The sequence below is a fragment of the Dama dama genome, chromosome 23 (assembly GCF_033118175.1).
Source record: "Dama dama isolate Ldn47 chromosome 23, ASM3311817v1, whole genome shotgun sequence".
In the NCBI taxonomy this organism is placed as follows: domain Eukaryota; kingdom Metazoa; phylum Chordata; class Mammalia; order Artiodactyla; family Cervidae; genus Dama; species Dama dama.
In genome coordinates, this window is record NC_083703.1 from 74,286,643 (window position 1) to 74,305,413 (window position 18,771).

Consider the following 18,771-nt stretch of genomic DNA (forward strand, 5'->3'; position numbering starts at 1 on the left):
TGAAAGAAATCTTCTCCTTTGGGTATTTTTGAAGACTAACAGATTATGATGCTGAAGTGTTTTGAACACCACAGACCAAAACAAGTTGGCTAGAAACACATCAAGTTTTGGGCTTCCCTGGTGGCTCAGTGGTAAAGAATCCACCTCCAAATGGAGGAGACACAGGTTCAATCCCTGGATCAGGAAGAACCACAGAAGGAGATGGCAACCCACTGCAGTATTCTTGCCTGGGAAATCTCATGGGCAGAGAAGCCTGGTGGGCTACAGTCCATGGGGTCGCAAAAGAGTCAGACACAGCTTAGCAACTAAACAATAATATCAAGTTTTAGGGGGGTTTTGGCTCCTGACTGCTTTTTAAGTGTGCTATCAACTCCATTAAAGAAAGGAACAAACAGCATTTTTCTTTGGGATCATCACCTTCTAGAAGTCCACTATTAGGAATTTCCCCATTGTTTAAGGAATGTCAAAGTCCTCTTCCAAATTTGTCCCATTCTTCTTCGCACTGAATTTAATTCCCTCTGGCTTCGGTAGTAGGTCTCACCCAGATCCACTCTCACGCCCATCCCATGCAAAAATATTTGACCCCATGGTCTCTCAAAAATATAGGGGGAAACTTTTGACTTTCTGCTGGTTCTCCTTTCAATTAAAGCCCCAAGGAACCAGCATTAGGAACTGCTCTTTAAGGAAAGCACTCTCTGCCCACAGTGGCTGCCTCTTGGATCCAAACAAACCCTCTCTACAATTAGGAGGGAAAATTCAACTCTTTGGGTGTGTGTGTGAGTGCGTGCGCGCGCACACACGCACGCACATAAAGTGGGTTTATAAATCAGTTAATATGAATAATTATTAAAAAATATTTACCCATCTATAATGTACACGAAAGACATGGTCTCTGCTCTCTTATAGTCCATTTTCTAGCAGAAAATTCCATGAGCTATTGAACAAGTGATTACTAAGGAATGGAATGCACAGGGTGTGAAGGGAGAGTTTGTAGGGGAATGGAGGTGGTGGGAGTTGGATGGAGGGATGCCCTGAGGAAGTGACTTTCTGTTGAGACCTGAGAGATGAGCTAGAGTCCCTAAGAGGAAGGTGGGGAAAGGGTTCTCAGCAGATGGAAAAGCTAGAGATGGAGGAGGAGGTATGTGAGAATGAGTGGGAGGATGGGACAAGGTAGCGCTGGGTATAGAAGTGGGAACCAGACTTGAGGAAACTTGTGAGATGAGTTAAGAGTTTGGGGCTTTATCTGAGGTCAGAGGAAGGACCTGTTCATCTTAGGAGAACCTGGCAGAGGATGGAGGGGAGGGTGGGGGGCGGGGGCAAGGCAGGGTGGTCATGATGAAACCATGCAACCCAGGTTGGGACTTGAACCATGGTCTTTTAACTGAGGTCACACACCTATTCTGGGACCTTAATAAAGCTCAGCTTCTTTAAGTCTCATTGCATAAAGAATTCAGTGAGAGACAAAGTGATTAAGAAGTAAATTTATTTATTTAGACAGATATACACTCCATAGACAGAATGTGGTCCATTTCAAAAGATGAGAATGGTCTTGGAACAAACACACTCCACCGACAGAGTATGAGCCATCTCAGAAGATGAGGGGCCCCAAAATATGGGACAGTTACTTTTCATGGGCTGGGTAATTTCATAGACTAAAGAGTAGGAGGATTATTCCATCTATTTTGGGGAAGGGGTGGAGATTTCCAGAAACTAGGCCGCCACCCACATTTTGGTCTTTGATGGTTGCCCTCAGAACTGTCATGGGTCTGTGTTGAGCTAATGTATTACAACGAGCATATAGTAAGGCTCAAGGTCTACTGGGAGTAGAATCTTCTGCCAGGTTGGTCCTAGTTGATTCTAACCAGTTTTTGTCATGTCCTACGGCTATATCATTCTTTCAAAATGACATATGGCTGTGTCATTCTGCCCCTTCCCTCCTGTTTCAGTGACAACTGTCCAGAGGGGAGATGGGAGTGGCCTGGATACAGCAGAGAGCAGTGGCTACAGCAGAGACAGAGGAGGGACAACCAACAGGCTTTGCTGGGAGACTGCTCCCAGGGGTGAGAGAGGGAATGCTGGGAGACTGCTCCCAGGGGTGAGGAGAGGGACTGCTGGGAGACTGCTCCCAGGGGTGAGGAGAGGGAATGCTGGGAGACTGCTCCCAGGGGTGAGGAGAGGGACTGCTGGGAGACTGCTCCCAGGGGTGAGGAGAGGGAATGCTGGGAGACTGCGCCCAGGGGTGAGGAGAGGGAATGCTGGGAGACTGCTCCCAGGGGTGGAGAGAGGGAATGTTGGGAGACTGCGCCCAGGGGTGAGGAGAGGGACTGCTGGGAGACTGCGCCCAGGGGTGAGGAGAGGGAATGCTGGGAGACTGCGCCCAGGGGTGAGGAGAGGAATGCTGGGAGACTGCGCCCAGGGGTGAGGAGAGGGACTGCTGGGAGACTGCGCCCAGGGGTGAGGAGAGGGAATGTTGGGAGACTGCGCCCAGGGGTGAGGAGAGGGACTGCTGGGAGACTGCGCCCAGGGGTGAGGAGAGGGAATGCTGGGAGACTGCTCCCAGGGGTGAGGAGAGGGAATGCTGGGAGACTGCGCCCAGGGGTGAGGAGAGGGAATGCTGGGAGACTGCGCCCAGGGGTGAGGAGAGGGAATGTTGGGAGACTGCTCCCAGGGGTGAGGAGAGCTAATGTTGGGAGACTGCGCCCAGGGGTGAGGAGAGGGACTGCTGGGAGACTGTGCCCAGGGGTGAGGAGAGGGACTGCTGGGAGACTGCGCCCAGGGGTGAGGAGAGGGAATGCTGGGAGACTGCTCCCAGGGGTGAGGAGAGGGAATGCTGGGAGACTGCGCCCAGGGGTGAGGAGAGGGAATGCTGGGAGACTGCGCCCAGGGGTGAGGAGAGGGAATGCTGGGAGACTGCTCCCAGGGGTGAGGAGAGGGAATGCTGGGAGACTGCGCCCAGGGGTGAGGAGAGGGACTGCTGGGAGACTGCGCCCAGGGGTGAGGAGGGGAATGCTGGGAGACTGCGCCCAGGGGTGAGGAGAGGGACTGCTGGGAGACTGCGCCCAGGGGTGAGGAGGGGAATGCTGGGAGACTGCGCCCAGGGGTGAGGAGAGGGAATGCTGGGAGACTGCGCCCAGGGGTGAGGAGAGGGAATGCTGGGAGACTGCTCCCAGGGGTGAGGAGAGGGACTGCTGGGAGACTGCTCCCAGGGGTGAGGAGGGGAATGCTGGGAAACTGCGCCCAGGGGTGAGGAGAGGGAATGCTGGGAGACTGCGCCCAGGGGTGAGGAGAGGGACTGCTGGGAGACTGCTCCCAGGGGTGAGGAGGGGAATGCTGGGAGACTGCGCCCAGGGGTGAGGAGAGGGACTGCTGGGAGACTGCGCCCAGGGGTGAGGAGGGGAATGCTGGGAGACTGCTCCCAGGGGTGAGGAGGGGAATGCTGGGAGACTGCGCCCAGGGGTGAGGAGGGGAATGCTGGGAGACTGCGCCCAGGGGTGAGGAGGGGAATGCTGGGAGACTGCTCCCAGGGGTGAGGAGGGGAATGCTGGGAGACTGCTCCCAGGGGTGAGGAGAGGGAATGCTGGGAGACTGCGCCCAGGGGTGAGGAGGGGAATGCTGGGAGACTGCGCCCAGGGGTGAGGAGGGGAATGCTGGGAGACTGCGCCCAGGGGTGAGGAGAGGGAATGCTGGGAGACTGCGCCCAGGGGTGAGGAGAGTGAAGAAGCATCGACAGCAGTCTGGTGCCTGGGAAAAGGGAGGGGGAGCAAGTCTGGGGGAAGGATAATGTGAGGCGAGCAGAAGTAATGCCATGGCAGGCAGCTTAGATTAGAAGCAGGCCTTCCTACTTCTGGGTGGTAAGATTATCAGGCCACCTGGATCAGCTTTCACTTAACACTGACCGCTGTTTGCCAATTAGGAACGGGGCGGAAACCCCCGGGAAAGTCCCTTGCGCGCGAAAGTTTTAACCAATGAAATTGCTTTATCCACTTAAACCAACTACCAACGGCGTGTGCTCACCCTATAAATTTGTGTAACAGCTTGGGCTCGGGGCTCTCTGACCCTGCACCACTGCGTTGGATGCGGCAGGAGCCCTGACTCGAGTCAGCAATAAAATTCCCTTTTTGTGAGTTGCATTGTCTTGGAGGCCTTCTCTCTTCCCTCTCGGGGATTCGGACATCGGGCATAACAGATAGAGTTCAGCTTGGTCAATGTTGAGTCCATGGCACCTGTAGAACATTCATGGGAAGATGTTGAGTAGACATTGATTCATCCAACCACTTGATCAGAAAATGCTGGTTAGGAATAGAATACAGAGTGATCAAAAGTTCAGACCAGACTCTGTGACTTCAACCTCTGGCTCTGCCAACTTTCTAGCTGTGTAGTCAGCTCACTTCTGTCATCATGTGATCCTCTGCACAGTGGGAGCCGTAATCACAGCACCTACTTCTTTGGTCAATAGTGACACCAAGGGGATGAATCCTTGTAAAGACCTTACAATAGTGCCTGCACCCAGGAAGGGATAACCATGTCCTATCTCAACGCCTGCTGTGTGTGCCAGGCACTGTCCTCGGCTCTGGATCACAATGGAGAACAGCTTACAGCTCCCTGCTCTGCCAGAACTGACATTGTAGCTAGTGGTTACAGTCAGTGATTATGAACAAGATACATTTCACAAAGAGATCACCTAGGCAGAAAATCATGCAGAATCAGGGCAAAGCAAATCACAGCAATTTTAGGCAGATGGTTGTGAATATGGAAGGAAGAGTGAGTGGAAAGGCCCCAGGGCAGGAACAAGCTCCATGAGGTGGGAAACAGAAAGGTCTGTGCAGCAAGAGAAACTATGGGGGAAGTAGGCAGGGATTTGTTCAGAGGTGATTTTAGGGCATCTAGGTTGTAATTCCAGGTGCAGTGGGAATCCTTGAGAAGGCTTGAAGCAAAGGTCAGTAGCCAACAATAAGAAAATGTAACATACCAAGAGTAGAGAAAGAGGGAATTCCCTAGCAGTCCAGTGTAGGACTTCATGCTTCCAATGCAGGGGGCACAGCCTCCATCCCCAGTCAGGGGACTAAGATCCCACAAGCCACACAGTGTGGCAAAAAAAAAAAAAAAAGAGTGAAGAGAAGTCCACGCTGGAGATGGATATCTGAGATTATTCACCTAATGGAAAATGGTGTTAAAACAAGTGGTTATGTGGACCCAGGAGGGTGCAGATTCACAATAAAATGGAGAACACGGCTCTGCTCTTGCCTTCCCATGTGACCCTGGAGGTGGGTCCACTTACAAGAGAAGGTGGTGCCTGGTACCATGTAATGATGGAGATGAATAACAACCACTGCAAACGTCTGCTTAAGATGTATGCTCCTCCCTTACACAACTCTAAGAAGCAGCCACACTAATTCTTGGAGTACATGCTGGCTGTGTGTGCATTCTGCCCCTGCCTGTCCTGTGTTGTGCAATTCAGCCTCATTTTTCTCTATAATGAGGGCATGATGAAATCTCCCACCCCTCATGACTGTACAGAGGATGAGATTAGATAAACCCTGGGAAGGGATGTTGAAAGGAGAAAGAAGAAGATTCTTTCTTCCCTTCATATTTCTTTTTTTTTTTTCTTTCAACTACTTTACATACTGGATTACATCTCTTTTAAGTCTGTGTTTTGATATATGCTCTTTATTGACTAATTATCAGGTTTCATTGAAATTATATGTCAGTTTTCTAGAATTTCATGTTTGATTCTTACTTAGTTTACTCTTAAAATGCTAAACATTTATTAATGGTCTCCATCCAAAGAGCATGTAGATAGCTTGACACTGACAGATTTCTCACATGCATATTTAATGGGTATTTTTAGGAAAGAATTTGTTGCCACCCATAACATCAAGTTTCTTTCTCGGGAAGGAAGAAAGAAAAAGGCTGTTGGGCAGATACCTGGGAGTGTCTGTTACAGTTTCTCTCCCAGAGGCAGAGAAATAAAATATAACACCTGACTTTTCTAGGCAAAGACAAAATATTTTCAGGCCCCATGAACTGTCGAGGGTGCAGTCACAAAGTGCCTTTGGTCCAGGACTAAGCACGTTTGTCTGAGCACAAACGTAGACAACATCCCTGGGGTCACTGGGATGAAGCAGAGCCAGGTAGACCGAGCTCAGAGCATCTACAGGGCATTTTGACAAGAGCCCTTTGACAACATTTTGACATTAATCAAAAAATGTTTGACAACCACATTTGACATTAATCACATGTGAGCTCTATCTTGGTTGCTTTTAAAAAAAATTATCTCCTAATCCAAGTTGATTTTATGAGGCTAGAAATACTATTTCATGTTATAGATGAAGAAACTAAAGCTTGGAAGGATTAAATAATGTTGTCAAGGTCACCTAGCTAGGAAATGATGGAGCTGGGATTAACCTCTTCTCCAAGGTCACATAATCAATAATGGCAGGAGTGCGATTTGAACTCGACTCTCTGACTTCAAAGACTGCCCTCTAAAAGAAGTTTGAAAGCGGTATAGTCTAAAGCCATGGAGATTCACAAGACAAGACTCAAAGTTCTCAAATAAGGAAGCTCTGCTGCTCATAGTTTTTTCAATTAGATGATATAGAAACAAATTTTTGTATAAAAAATTTGGTTTACATGTATGCCATGAAGACCTTACCTGTGAGTTAGAGGAGGATGAGGGCTGACCAACCTAGACAGCTTATTAAAAAGCAGAGACATTACTTTGACAACAAAGGCCTATCTAGTCAAAGCTATGGTTTTTCCAGTAGTCATGTATGGATGTGAGTTGGACTATAAAGAAAGCTGAGCACCAAAGAATTGATTGCTTTTGAACTGTGGTGTTGGAGAAGACTCTTGAGAGTCCCTTGGACTGCAAGGAGATCCAACCAGTCCATCCTAAAGGAGATCAGTCCTGGGTGTTCATTGGAAGGACTGATGCTGAAGTTGAAACTCCAATACTTTGGCCACCTGATGCAAAGAAATGTCTCATTTGAAAAGATCCTGATGCTGGGAAAGATTGAAGGCAGGAGGAGAAGGGGAGGACAGAGGATGAGATGGTTGGATGGCATCACCAACTTAAAGGACATGAGTTTGAGTAAACTCCAGGAGTTGGTGATGGACGGGGAGGCCTGGTGTGCTGTGGTCCATGGGGTCGCAAAGAGTCAGACGCGACTGAGCAACTGAGCCCAACTGGACTGAGGCCTGAGAAAAGGCCATTGGATTTGGAAATGTGAAACTTGCTGCTGACCGGTAAGGGCATCAAATCTCCCTGGTTGTGAGCAACAGAAACTGACTCTGGCTACTGGAAGAAGAGAAGGAATTGGTGAGAATGGTGTGGGGACGTAGAGGGCATCTATTCTCTCTTCCTGACTGTACTCTTAAGTTACATCCCATTGGATCCATTCAGTTGGCAACCAATAGCACTAGCTGATGTAATTCAGTCTTGGAACTGAAGGAAATGCTAAAAAGAATTCTTCTTGGAAAGGATGGGAAACAAGAGAAATCAAGGTCTTCTCAGGCTGCTTTTGAATGAATACCATACATTTTCAGGATTTTTGTCATTCATTAAGAAGTGAAAGTGTTAGTCACTCGGTCATGTCCAATTATTTGTGAACTCGTGGACTATAGGATGCCAGGCTCCTCTGTCCATAGAATTCTGCAGGCAAGAATACTGGAGTGGGTAGCCAGTCCCTTCTGCAGAGGATCTTCCTGACTCAGGGATGGAGCGAAAGTCTCCAGCATTGCAGGCAGATTCTTTACCCTCTAAACCACCAAGGAAGCATTCATTAGTCAACATTAAAATTCCAAGGAGAGCATCTGATTGGCCACTCTTGGTCTGAGGGGTAAAATCAAGAACTCTGATTGGCAAGCCCCTCAACCTGCCTGTCCCATCTGGGGTGGAGGAAGGGTCAATCCCTCAAACAAAAATCAGGCTACCTTTTTTAAAATTATTTATTTCTTTGTTTATTTTTGGTTGTTCTAGGTCTTGGTTGTTGCTCTCAGTCTTTCTCTAGCTTCGGTGAGATGGGGCTACTCTTCGTTGCATTGCACAGGCTTCCCATTGCAGGGCCTCTCTTGTTGTGGGGCACAGGCTCAGTAATTGTGACTCACAGGCCCTAGTACAGGAGGGCCTCAGTAGGCTCCATGGCATGTGGAATCTTCCCGGACCAGGGATGGAACCCATGACCCCTGCATTGGCAGGCAGATTCTTATCCACTGTACCACCAGGCAAGTCCAAAATCAGGCTAGTGTTATCAGAAAAAGGACAAAAGGATGCTAAGTGACAAAACAGCAAAATAGCCAATACACTCAGAAAGACAGGTTTCCTCTGAGTTAGGGAGTTTGAAAGGGTCCAAGAGGACAAAGGGCCATTGTTTGGTTAAAGGTACCCTGTTTCTTCCTGAAAATTTCTCAGATGTCTGACGTTCATTTGTTTATAGTCATCTTAGAGTGGGCAAGTCTGCAGCTGACTCATAGCACCTCCCATTTCAACCTTGTTAAATAAGAACAAGCTACCTTTTCCCAAACACTTACTGTGAGTTCACCCGACAAGCCACACTTTTAAATGCCCTCCAGGCCAGGTGAGTAATGGGGACGGAAGTATTTGGAGTTGGGGTGGAGGCAGGAGGATAGTAAGGAACGGCGGGGATTATGGAAACTGGAGAGAACACTCCCCTCCCGAGAAGAGAGCAGCCCCCCTTAGCTTAGTTCACGGCTTTCAAAGTGTGGTCCCTTGAATAGCACCTCAGCGTCCCTGGAAACCCTTAGATGCAGATTCTCAGATTTCTCCCCAGTCCTACTGACTCAAACCCTGGAGGTAGCGATCTCAAATCTGTGTTTGAACAAGTGGTCTAAGTGATCCTGATGCTTGCTCAGGTTTGAGGCCCAGTGTTCTAGTTGACGGTTGCCACTGTGTTCCCAGACCATTTCCTTTTACTGAAATTTTGATATTAGAATTTTACTTTTATGTGAAATTCCTCACTCTTAAATTTGACAACTAATTCAAACTCTTAAAATGTACTGTGTGGGTTCGCAATACAATATTCTATCCAGATTTGCAACCTCTGGTTTATGCTGTTGATATAGAGCAGGGCCCTGTGGGACTCCTGAGCACAAGGTCTTTCTGTGTCTCCCATTTCTTTGATTATAGAAAACAGCCTTCATTCAGCCTCCATGACCTTCCTTGAGGTCCAATCAGCAGATTCAAGCAATTGTTAGTTAGGGAAGGAAGGGGATGGGAGACAAAGGAGAAACAGTCAAGAACAGCCTTGGCGCAAGGTTCTGCTTCCCCATTAACAGATACATACAAGAATATTTTTGTGCTATTTTGTGGGTATTGAAACCCCTTCCAGGTGGGAGAAGTGGACGATTAATGATGGTAATCTGCCCACAAGCATGTCGACCCCAGACCCATTGGACCTACCTGCAAGTTGATGATGCTGTCTCCTACTATGTCACCACCAACCCATCAGAAGAATATCCATGAGCTGATCATGTCCTCTTTGCACAATCACTGTAAAACTTCTCAGTGTCTTCTCCAAGTTGGGATGCATGGTTTTGAGGGCATTAGATTGCTGTGGCCCCGTTTGCCTAGCAAAGTAACAAAGCTGCTCTTTTCTACTTCATCCAAAACTCTGTCTCTAAGAATCAATTCAGCACCAGCATACAGAGAAGCTGAATTTTGGACCTTAGTCTTCCCTTTGAACCTTAAAATAATCCTACAAAACACTTCACCCTCCTTCTTTTGCACTCACTGTACAGTTTGTAGGATCTTAGTTCCTTGACTAGGGATTGAACTTGGGCCCTCAGCAGTGAAAGCACGGAGTCCTAACCACTGGACAGCCAGGGAATTCCCTCGTGATACCCCTTTCAAGGAAGAAGAAGATGTAGGTCCAAAAAGTGAGATGCTGTTACGTCACATAGGAATTAGCCTCTGCCCTTTTTAGAGTGTATGTAGAAGCAAACTGTATGAACACACCTAGCGCACAAGCTAACATCACAAAAGCTAAACATCTTTTGTATGCCATGGGCCATGGACTTATGACACTTTCTCCTCCATTTGTGTGCCCCATCCGACTCGCCTCAGGCTAATCCCCATTTCTGTCAAGAGAGTCAGTCCCCAGGAGAGCCCAAGAGGGCTGGAGAGGGGTGAGGCTGGGCAGTTTCCTGGCATGGGCAAGCTAGCCAGGTGCCAGAAGAAGGTTGTGGGCAGCACCGCCCGGGGCTGAATGTCCAGCAGGCAGCTGGATTCACAGGCTGAAACCAGCTGCCCGTCAACGCGTCCTCTGCGTGTCCTAGACTGAGGAGCTGCCCTGGGCTGAGCCCCCACCTGACTCCCGCCACTGTTAACTCTTCTCTGTGCTCAGAGTAAACAGCCCTGGCCCTTCCAACGAGGACCTGTCTCCAGTCCCCAGGCTGGATGTGGGAAGTGGGGGAGGCATTCGCAGCCTCTTTTCCCCGGGGCATCTGTGGGGACAGTGGCTGGACATATTTCTGTCATCAAGTCCTGCTCACCTGTCATCCCCATGGCCACTGCTCTCCACCCCTTCCACCCTCCAGCAGCAAAGACCTCAGATTTAGATCAATAAGGATGTTTGAAGGTACTTCTTGCCGGGTAACTGTGCTTTGGCATTTACTAGCCTCCCATGGACGGAGGAGCCTGGTGGGCTGCTGTCCATGGGGTCACAAAGAGTCGGACCTGACTGAGCGACTTTACTTTCACTTTTCACTTTTCACTTTCCTGCATTGGAGAAGGAAATGGCAACCCACTCCAGCGTTCTTGCCTGGAGAATCCCAGGGATGGGGGAATCTGGTGGGCTGCCGTCTATGGGGTCACACAGAGTCGGACATGACTGAAGTGACTTAGCAGCAGCAGCCTGCATGTTAAACCTCGATGTCTACTCATCAGTCTCCTTACAAACAGGAGACACCATCTCTGCCCATTTACAGATCTCTGGAGATGACAACTTGGCTGCTCAGAACAGAGAAGAGATTCATTTAAGGTCCCGCAGCTAGGAAGTGGGAGAAAAGGGAGTCAAACCCAGACTCTGTCACCCCAAGGCCAATGTTGAGAGTTCCTTTAATTACTTTCTCTACAGCAACTGAGTGCCCTAGATGTGTCACAAAATCATACATTTATGATGGACAGGAAAAAAAAACAGACTTGGAGAGATGGAGACTAGGAATCAAACCTTGTCTCTACAGCTTCACTTGGGACTTGGGAAGTTGGGAGGGCCCCCTCTACACAGTTCACCTGTCACAAACCGTTGGCGATGACAATATCCCTCTGTTCACAGGTGTCTGGGACCATCCATGGCTGCACGAGGCACTGAGCACAGACAGTGAGTGAGCCTGAGTGTCTGCGTGGAAAAGAGAGCGAGGGAGAAACACACAGCCGAACGGCTCCAGATGTTAACAGGTGTCTCACCTTCTCTGGCCTCAGTGTCTTGTGTCCAGTGGGTTCCTGTATAAGTAGGTTTTCCTGTAGCTCCTTCTGTGCAGCTGTGTATCACTACACAACAGGCCCACCACGAATCCCTAAAGGGAGATCTGAACCCTGATCTGCTGACCCCGAGTCCAGCCACTTCATCTGCATTCTCTCCCAGTGGGTCCTGCCCTCCTCTCTCCTACCACAGTGGGCATCACAGGGAGACCCCTGGGTCTTGGAATGGGATCCTAGGAGTCCTGGGTCTAGCCCTTGGCTTCCTGCTGCCCTGCCCCCAGGGCCCAGAGGGAGGTGGGGCAGGGGGAGGGGACAAGGGTCCGGGTGCGACCAGCTGCACCCGGCCAGGAAGCCGCTTAGGTTCCTGGTTCCCACTGGGGCCAGAGTGACACCTGATCCTGGGAGATTGTGAAATGACAGGAGGTGGCAGTCTGCCCGCCTGCCCTGTGTGCTGAGCCCTCTACCCGCAGGGGTTCAGCCCCGCCCCTACCCCACGCCCCCCAGGAACCCAGTTAAATCTTGCTGGCGGCGCCTCATTCCCGCACCCCGCCCTGGCGAGCACCATGCCTGCCTGCCGCCTCGGTCCGCTCCTCGCCGCCCTCCTCCTTGGCCTGCTGCTGGGCCTCCCCCCAGTCACAGGTGAGTGGGGCGGGGAAAGGCTGGGTGCCCAGAGGGGCCGAACCAGGAGCGCAGGAACGGAGCGGGGCAGGAGCTTAGAGCCTCTCTGAGCAGTGAGGATTCCCTGGGGCGGAAGTGGGGAGTCCCCTGCAGACTAAAATGTGGGGATCCCTGGTGCTCTGAAGGCGGTAGCCCTTGAGCTTCAGATGTGTGGTCCAATGTGCTGGAGGTGCGCGGAGACCACTGAAGACTGACCCTTATGCCCGGGATGGGGCGGGGGGCGGCGAGGGTGGGGAGGTTCTTTGCTGAACCTGGAGATGCAATGGCCAGTGGCAGGGACCCTCTGCCGGGACATCGGAAGCTCCTAGAAGCTCAGTTGGGCTGGGGTCTCCTAAAAATTGAAGGCTCAGAAGCCAAGGGTTTGGTCCCTCCTGTCCTGGAGGACCCGGTCCCTGGAGGTGGGGCTCTCTGAAGGCTGTTAGGGCGGGGCCTAGGAACAGAGACTCAGAATTCGGGGGTGGGGGGCGGATTGAGATTGGGGGCCATCAGACACGAGGTGGGCATCCTCTGAGGGTGGGCCCAGGTCCCCCACTGCCCGTCCACCTCCCAGGCGCAGGCACAGAGAAGCCGGGTGTGTGTCCCGAGCTGGAGGGTGACGTGAACTGCACGAAGGCTTGCGTCTCGGATGAGAACTGTAAGGACAACCTCAAGTGCTGCCAGGCCGGCTGCGCCACCGTCTGCCAGATGCCTAATGGTAACCTGAGGGACCCGCGCGGGCCGGGGCGGGGCAGCGGAGGTGCAGCAGAAGCGAGCGCCCCGTTTCAGGCACACCAGCGCGACCGACCCAGGGGTCCAGGACCAGGTCGAAGTGGCTGGAACCGGATCAGCCGTGCTCTCCCTCCCGCGGCCCCGGGGACACCGGGGCGTCGCTGACATCCCTCCGAGGGGAAGGGAGGTCCCCCACTCCCAGCCAGATTCATCGCTCTGGTGCATGACGGACTTCCGGGACGCACCGCGGGGACGTGGTTCCGGACCATTGTTCCCTGAGATCTGGGCGCCGGGTCGAAGCTTCCTCCCGGCAGGGGGTTTAGCCGCGGGGCAGCCCAGGGCTGCCCAGTGGGCTGAGTCCCAAGGTCTGGGACTCGATCCCGTTCCAGAACCCCTTTCTTGTGGCCTCCCCGGCCCTGGGGGAAGGCTTTGGGATGCCTACTGGCCTGGACTTCCCAAATTCCTCTGTCCAGATGGAGGCTTTCCAGGTTTAGGAGAGCACTCCGCCCATCTGAAAGATGTGATGTGAGCTGCAAAAAGAGAGAAAGATTCTTGTCCAAGGTCACACTGCCATCCCTGGCTGGACACGATTCATAACACAGGGGGTCCCTTTTTTGTCTGAGTGGCTCGAAGAAAGTCAGGACCCCATCCTGAGCAGCCCTCCCCCTTCTCCTCTTAACACCCTCTCTTCCGCTCTGAAGACTGAGAGTGTGTGAAGCTTACCCTTCATAGAAAGCACTTGCTGGAGCTCAAGACTGTCCAGTAGGTCCTAGGGACTCCTACCTGAGCAGGAAGGGGTCTTAGACAACTTGGACCCGGAACATCTCATTTTTCAGAAGGAAAAACTGAGGACTAGAAGCCAGGATCCCACTGTGTTGGGATCGCTGGTATTTACCCAGAGAAAAAGTCCCTATGATGCTCCCTCCCTGTGATTTCTCTGAAGATGCCCACGGGGCCAGGAAGGCCTGTAATCAGAGACCTCAGTCAGAGCTGGGTGGTGGGGGCTGGAGGGAGGGACAGCCCATCAGGGGGGCTTGTGGGTCTGTGGATCTCTAACCTGGACCAAAGTCAGGAAAACCAGGAGAGGAGGACATTGGGAGAGAAAGACAGACAGATGGGAGGGGAGTGGGGAGAAAAGAGGAGTTTCTGCTTGGGGGAGTCTCTGCTGCTCCCTGGTCTCAGATGGATAGACTGAGGCAGGAAGAGGGGCAGGGCCAGAGGGTCTCCTAAATCAGAATCCTTGTTGCACCATCTGCAGGTTGTGTGTCCTGAGCAAATGGCTTCCCCTTTCTGAGCCTCTGCTTTCTCCTTTATATAATGGGATGACAATCTCAGATGTTGTAGGACTGACATGAGGCTAAATAAAATGGTACACGTGAGATGTCTCAGGAGAGAGTAGAACCTCCACTCACAGTGGCTTGTTGGTGAGTCACGGGCTCCTGGTGCCCTTCTGTCCTGGGGCAGCTCGGTATTGAGAGCTCCTGCCCTTCTCCGGGGAAAGGGTGTCTGTGCAGGAAGGCAGGCCCCCCGTGTCCTCTCAGCTCATCACCCAGCTCTGAGCCTGCTTGACATTTGGCTGGACTTGCTCCTGGGGCTTCTGGGCATTGAGCCCAGCTCCCTCCTCCTTGAGCCTGGAGTGGAGCACAGGGTGTGTATGTCTATGTGTGTCTGTGTGTGTGTCTGTGTGTGTGTCTGTGTGTGTGTAGACATTGAAAGGCTGGACTCAAGTCTTGGTTTTACTTCTGATCAGCAGTGTGATGTTGGGTGATGCCTTCACCCCTCTGGGTTTCATTTTCCTCCTCTGTAACAAGAATACAGTAATAAGGACTATCCCCTACAGAAGAGAGGTTTGATGTGAAAATTAAAGGACAAAATGGATTTGCACTAAGGACTTTGTAACTGGCACATCTCTGTGGTTTTGTGTATGTGTGTGTGTGTGTGCACTAGTGGAAGAATGCTTCTCTGGGTGTTAGAGTGAGAGTGTAAAGGGAACCTTGATTCCACCTGGTTGTAACTAGGAGTGAGTATACGGGAGTGAAAGCATTGTGGGTATGTTACCCTTACATGGGCACTATGGTTTATAGCTTACAAAGCAGCAAAATGCATAGTGCACAGACTTGAAGCCAGGTTCCTGGGTTCAAATCTTGTCTCTACCCTGTTTGACTTTAAGCAAATTATTTAACTTCTTGTTGACTCAGTTTCCTCATCTGCAACATGAGGAAATTGTTACAGCTCCTTGTCCCCGGTTCTAGGATTACCCCGAGGATTAGATGACTTAATAAATGTCACAAGCTTCAGATAATGCCTGCTACTTAGAAGGAGCTAAGTGTTAACGGTTGCCTTTACTCATCATCATTATTATTGCTACAAAGGATGTTGACTTCTCAGGGAGAAGTCTGTTGGCCTCCATTGCTTCCATAACAACCGTGTGGTGTGGTCAGCGCTGATCTCATCTGACACCTGAAGACACGGGGCTCTAGGGGCTTTCCATCCTGAGGCCACAAAGTTAGGAGAAGGCAGCACTGGGACTCAAACTGGAGTCCAGTCATCTCAAAAGCCCTGGGAGGAGAGAACAGGAGAAAGGAAGGTTGCAGACAAACTTCCAAGCCCCCTGAGATTCGCTCAGGCAGGCAGCTGTCTTGTTTGTGAATCCAGGTGGGCAGACGTGCTGTGGAGACATGTGCAGCTGCCTGCTTCACCTCTGCTCACCACCTCTTACTCCTTTTTCTACCCAGAGAAGAAGGGCTCCTGCCCTAAGGTGGACATCGCCTTCCCCCAGCTCGGCCTCTGCCGGGACCAGTGCCAGGTGGACAGCCAGTGTCCTGATCTGTTGAAATGCTGCCGCAATGGTTGCGGGAAGGTGTCCTGTGTCACCCCTGTCTTCTGAGGTAGGTGCCCTGGGGTGCGGGGAGGGATACACTGATACCCAGATATGACAACCCCTGCAGGAGGCTGAAAAGGAACCCCTGAGCTAACACAGTGCTATTTGCTTATCCATCCTTTGATTTGTTCTGATCCGTTCAACATAGTCACTGAGCATCTATCACGTGTGGTGCACTGCTCTAGGTGCTGGGAAGCTCCATGAGTAAACAAACCCAACAAAAATTTCTCTCTGATGGGTTTTATATACTGTGCATGCATGTGTGCTAAGTCATTTCAGTTGTGTCTGACTCTTTGAGACTCTATGGACCTGAGCCCACCAGGCTCCTTCAACACCTTCATTCCCTGTAAAATGTTAGCAGGAAATAAGTGACCTGGAGAAAAAGAAAACAGAAGGAGGATACGGAGTAGGGATGGGGAGCAGCAGGGAGCTGCGTTGCTGTTTTATCACGGCACCTTCCAAAAGGCAGCATTTGAACAAACTTGTTGGAGATGATGAAGGGAACTGGGAGCTTTCAGAAAGACTGTTATGGCCAGTGGGGGCAGCAGATATAAAGCAGTAGAACCCCTGGTGTGTTTCAGGAAAAGCCTCCTATGATCAAAGAGAGGGCAATAGAGGAGAGGGTCAGAGAGGCAGGCGGTTAGTGGAGAGACCTGATAGACCATGTAAGGACTGCAGTCTTTTTTAAAATATATTTTATTTATTTATGACTGCACTGGGTCTTCACTGCTATGCACAGGCTTTCTCTGGTTACAGCAAGCTGGGGCTACTCTTTGTTGCGGGTTTCTCTTTGTGGTGTCTTCTATTGTTGCGGAGCCCAGGCTCTAGGCAAGCAGGCTTCAGTAATTGCAGCACGCAGGCAGTAGTTATAGCACACGGGCTTAGTTGCTCTGTGGCATGTGGAATCTTCCTGGACCAGGGATTGGACCCAGGTTCCCTGTATTGGCAGGCAGATTCTTAACTACTGGACCACCAGGAAAGTCCAGGACTTTGGTCTTGACCCAGAGATATTGGGCCCTTGGAAATGGACCTGCTCTTGACTTGGATTTAAAAGGATTGCTCCGGCTGCTGTGTGGAGACCCTAGAGGGGGCAGTGGCAGAAGCAGGGAGACCAGCATGGAGGCTCCTGCAAGAGGCCAGGTGGGAGGTGATGGACCAGGTGACCTAAGAGGCTGGGTTTGCAACATACATGAAGGTGGATGGGACAATATTTGCTGATTATTTGGGCTGTGAGATTTACTCCTTTTCCCCTTCACTTGTGCAGTTACTCTGTGGCCGACAGGACTACATTCACCTGCTTTGAGTGGTTCCCATGCCTAAAGATAAGATCGTGGAGCCTCTCCTTCCCCACAGATAATTAAAAATAAACAATGTTAAGTCATAAAGCAAGCATAAGGAAGTAAAGAGAGGGACTTCCCTGGTGGTCCAGTGGCAAAGAGTCTGAGTTCCCAATGCAGGAGACCTGGGTTCAATCCCTGGTCAAGGAGCTAGATCCCACATGCTGCAACTCAGACCCAGTGCAGCCAAGTGAATAAATTCATAAAGATTTTTTTTTTAAAAAAGAAAAAAAAAAGAGAAACAAAACCCAAGGCACATGCATCTTCAGTCCAGTGAGGGATCCAGCCCTGTGCCGTGTGCTGGGACAAAAGGTGACTGCTGCCCTTCCTCACCAAGCTTGCAGCCAGGTGGCTGAGGCAGACAGATGGACAGACACTCCCAAGGCCTACAATCAGTGGAGGGCAGGACTGGGTGTGGTAGGAACACAGGAGGAAGCCTCGCCTTCCCAAGGGTGGGGGAAGGAGGGAGCAGGGTTCTGAGCCAGTCCTGAAGGATGAGTGCAAGGTGGGTAGTCTGGTGAAGTACAGTGGTAGGGAAGCTATTCCGGATGGAGGGAACGGGACAGGCAAGTCTCCGGAAAGACCCCCTGGTTGTAATCTTATGGCTAATCGTGCACTGCTGTTGATAAGCTCTCAGTCAATAGACTGGCAGGCCAGTGATGGAACCTATTGCCCAGATGTGAAGACTGAGACCCAGAGAGAGGGGAGAACATGCCCCAGGACCCATGGTTGCTAACTCAGTGCCTGAAAGAGAAGCACAGTCTCCCCAGGGCCTGGAGCTCTCCAGCGATGCCCGCTGCCTCTTGCCTCCATGTGTGCCAACAGCATGGGCTGGCGTTGCAGTCAGGAAGACCTAGGTTCAGATTTCAGCTATGACAATTAACTAGCCTTTTTCACCTCCCTGAACTGCAAATATTTTGTTTATAAAATGGGATAAATAAGATCTTTTTGATCAGTTAACTCAGCTTAACCAAAGGAATGGGGGTATAGTGCAACTTCCTAGTGGTGGAAGGATTCTTAGGGAGGTAAATGACAGTGACCCCTCATGAATGGTCACAGTGGTCCGTGGGGACCATGGTATACCCAGGTGTATCCAGGGAAGGTCGGAGCAGAAGAGGTGAGTCTAGGACCTCTGGAAAAATGCCGGCAGAGCCCCAAGGCCTCGAGAAAGTGAGGCTTTGCTGGGGGGCAGTGGATAGGAAGGTAGCGGGGGATGTGATGGAGTGGGAGGAGCTTTGGATCAGAATTTAAGCTGCAAGCGCTCTTGTCTAGTGTCCCCGGTATTGTTGTTGATGGTATTATTATGATTTTCTTCCTCCAGCTCCAGCCACCGCAGCCTGTGGACTGAGGGAGCAGCAATGTCTGCCTGGCCCTGTCTGGCTCCAGCCCAGCTGCCCTCCTCCCTGGCCTCTTCCCTCCCTCCTGAGCTAACCACAGCTGCTTCTTTTTCCAACCAATAAAGTGACTGCTTCCAGCACTGGCGGGCCTGTGGCCTCTGTTATTATTCCGGCACATTCCATTCCTGCCTGCAACTGTGGGCTGGGAGGCGGGGAGTGGGCGTGGCCACCAGATGGTCCAGGCAGAGTCCCAGAAGAGATGAGATGGTAACTCAGGGCTCTGGGTGCCGAGGCCCTTCCCCCGTTAATCCGCCCACCAGCCCTGTGCAGTTTCAGGTTATTCTCCCAGGGTGATGGAGGAGAGAACTGGGGCTCAGAGAGATGCTGAAATCC

General features: G+C 51.1%; 1 protein-coding gene across 1 annotated transcript; it reads left to right on the forward strand.

The window, feature by feature from the left end:
- Positions 1-11,837: 11,837 nt before the first annotated feature.
- Positions 11,838-18,518, forward strand: WFDC2 (WAP four-disulfide core domain 2). The gene is made up of 4 exons (XM_061127372.1): positions 11,838-12,076; positions 12,666-12,809; positions 15,559-15,711; positions 18,363-18,518. The coding sequence occupies exons 1-3, from the start codon at positions 12,001-12,003 to the stop codon at positions 15,708-15,710; spliced, it is 372 nt and encodes a 123-aa protein (XP_060983355.1). The 5' UTR covers positions 11,838-12,000; the 3' UTR covers position 15,711; positions 18,363-18,518.
- Positions 18,519-18,771: the final 253 nt, after the last annotated feature.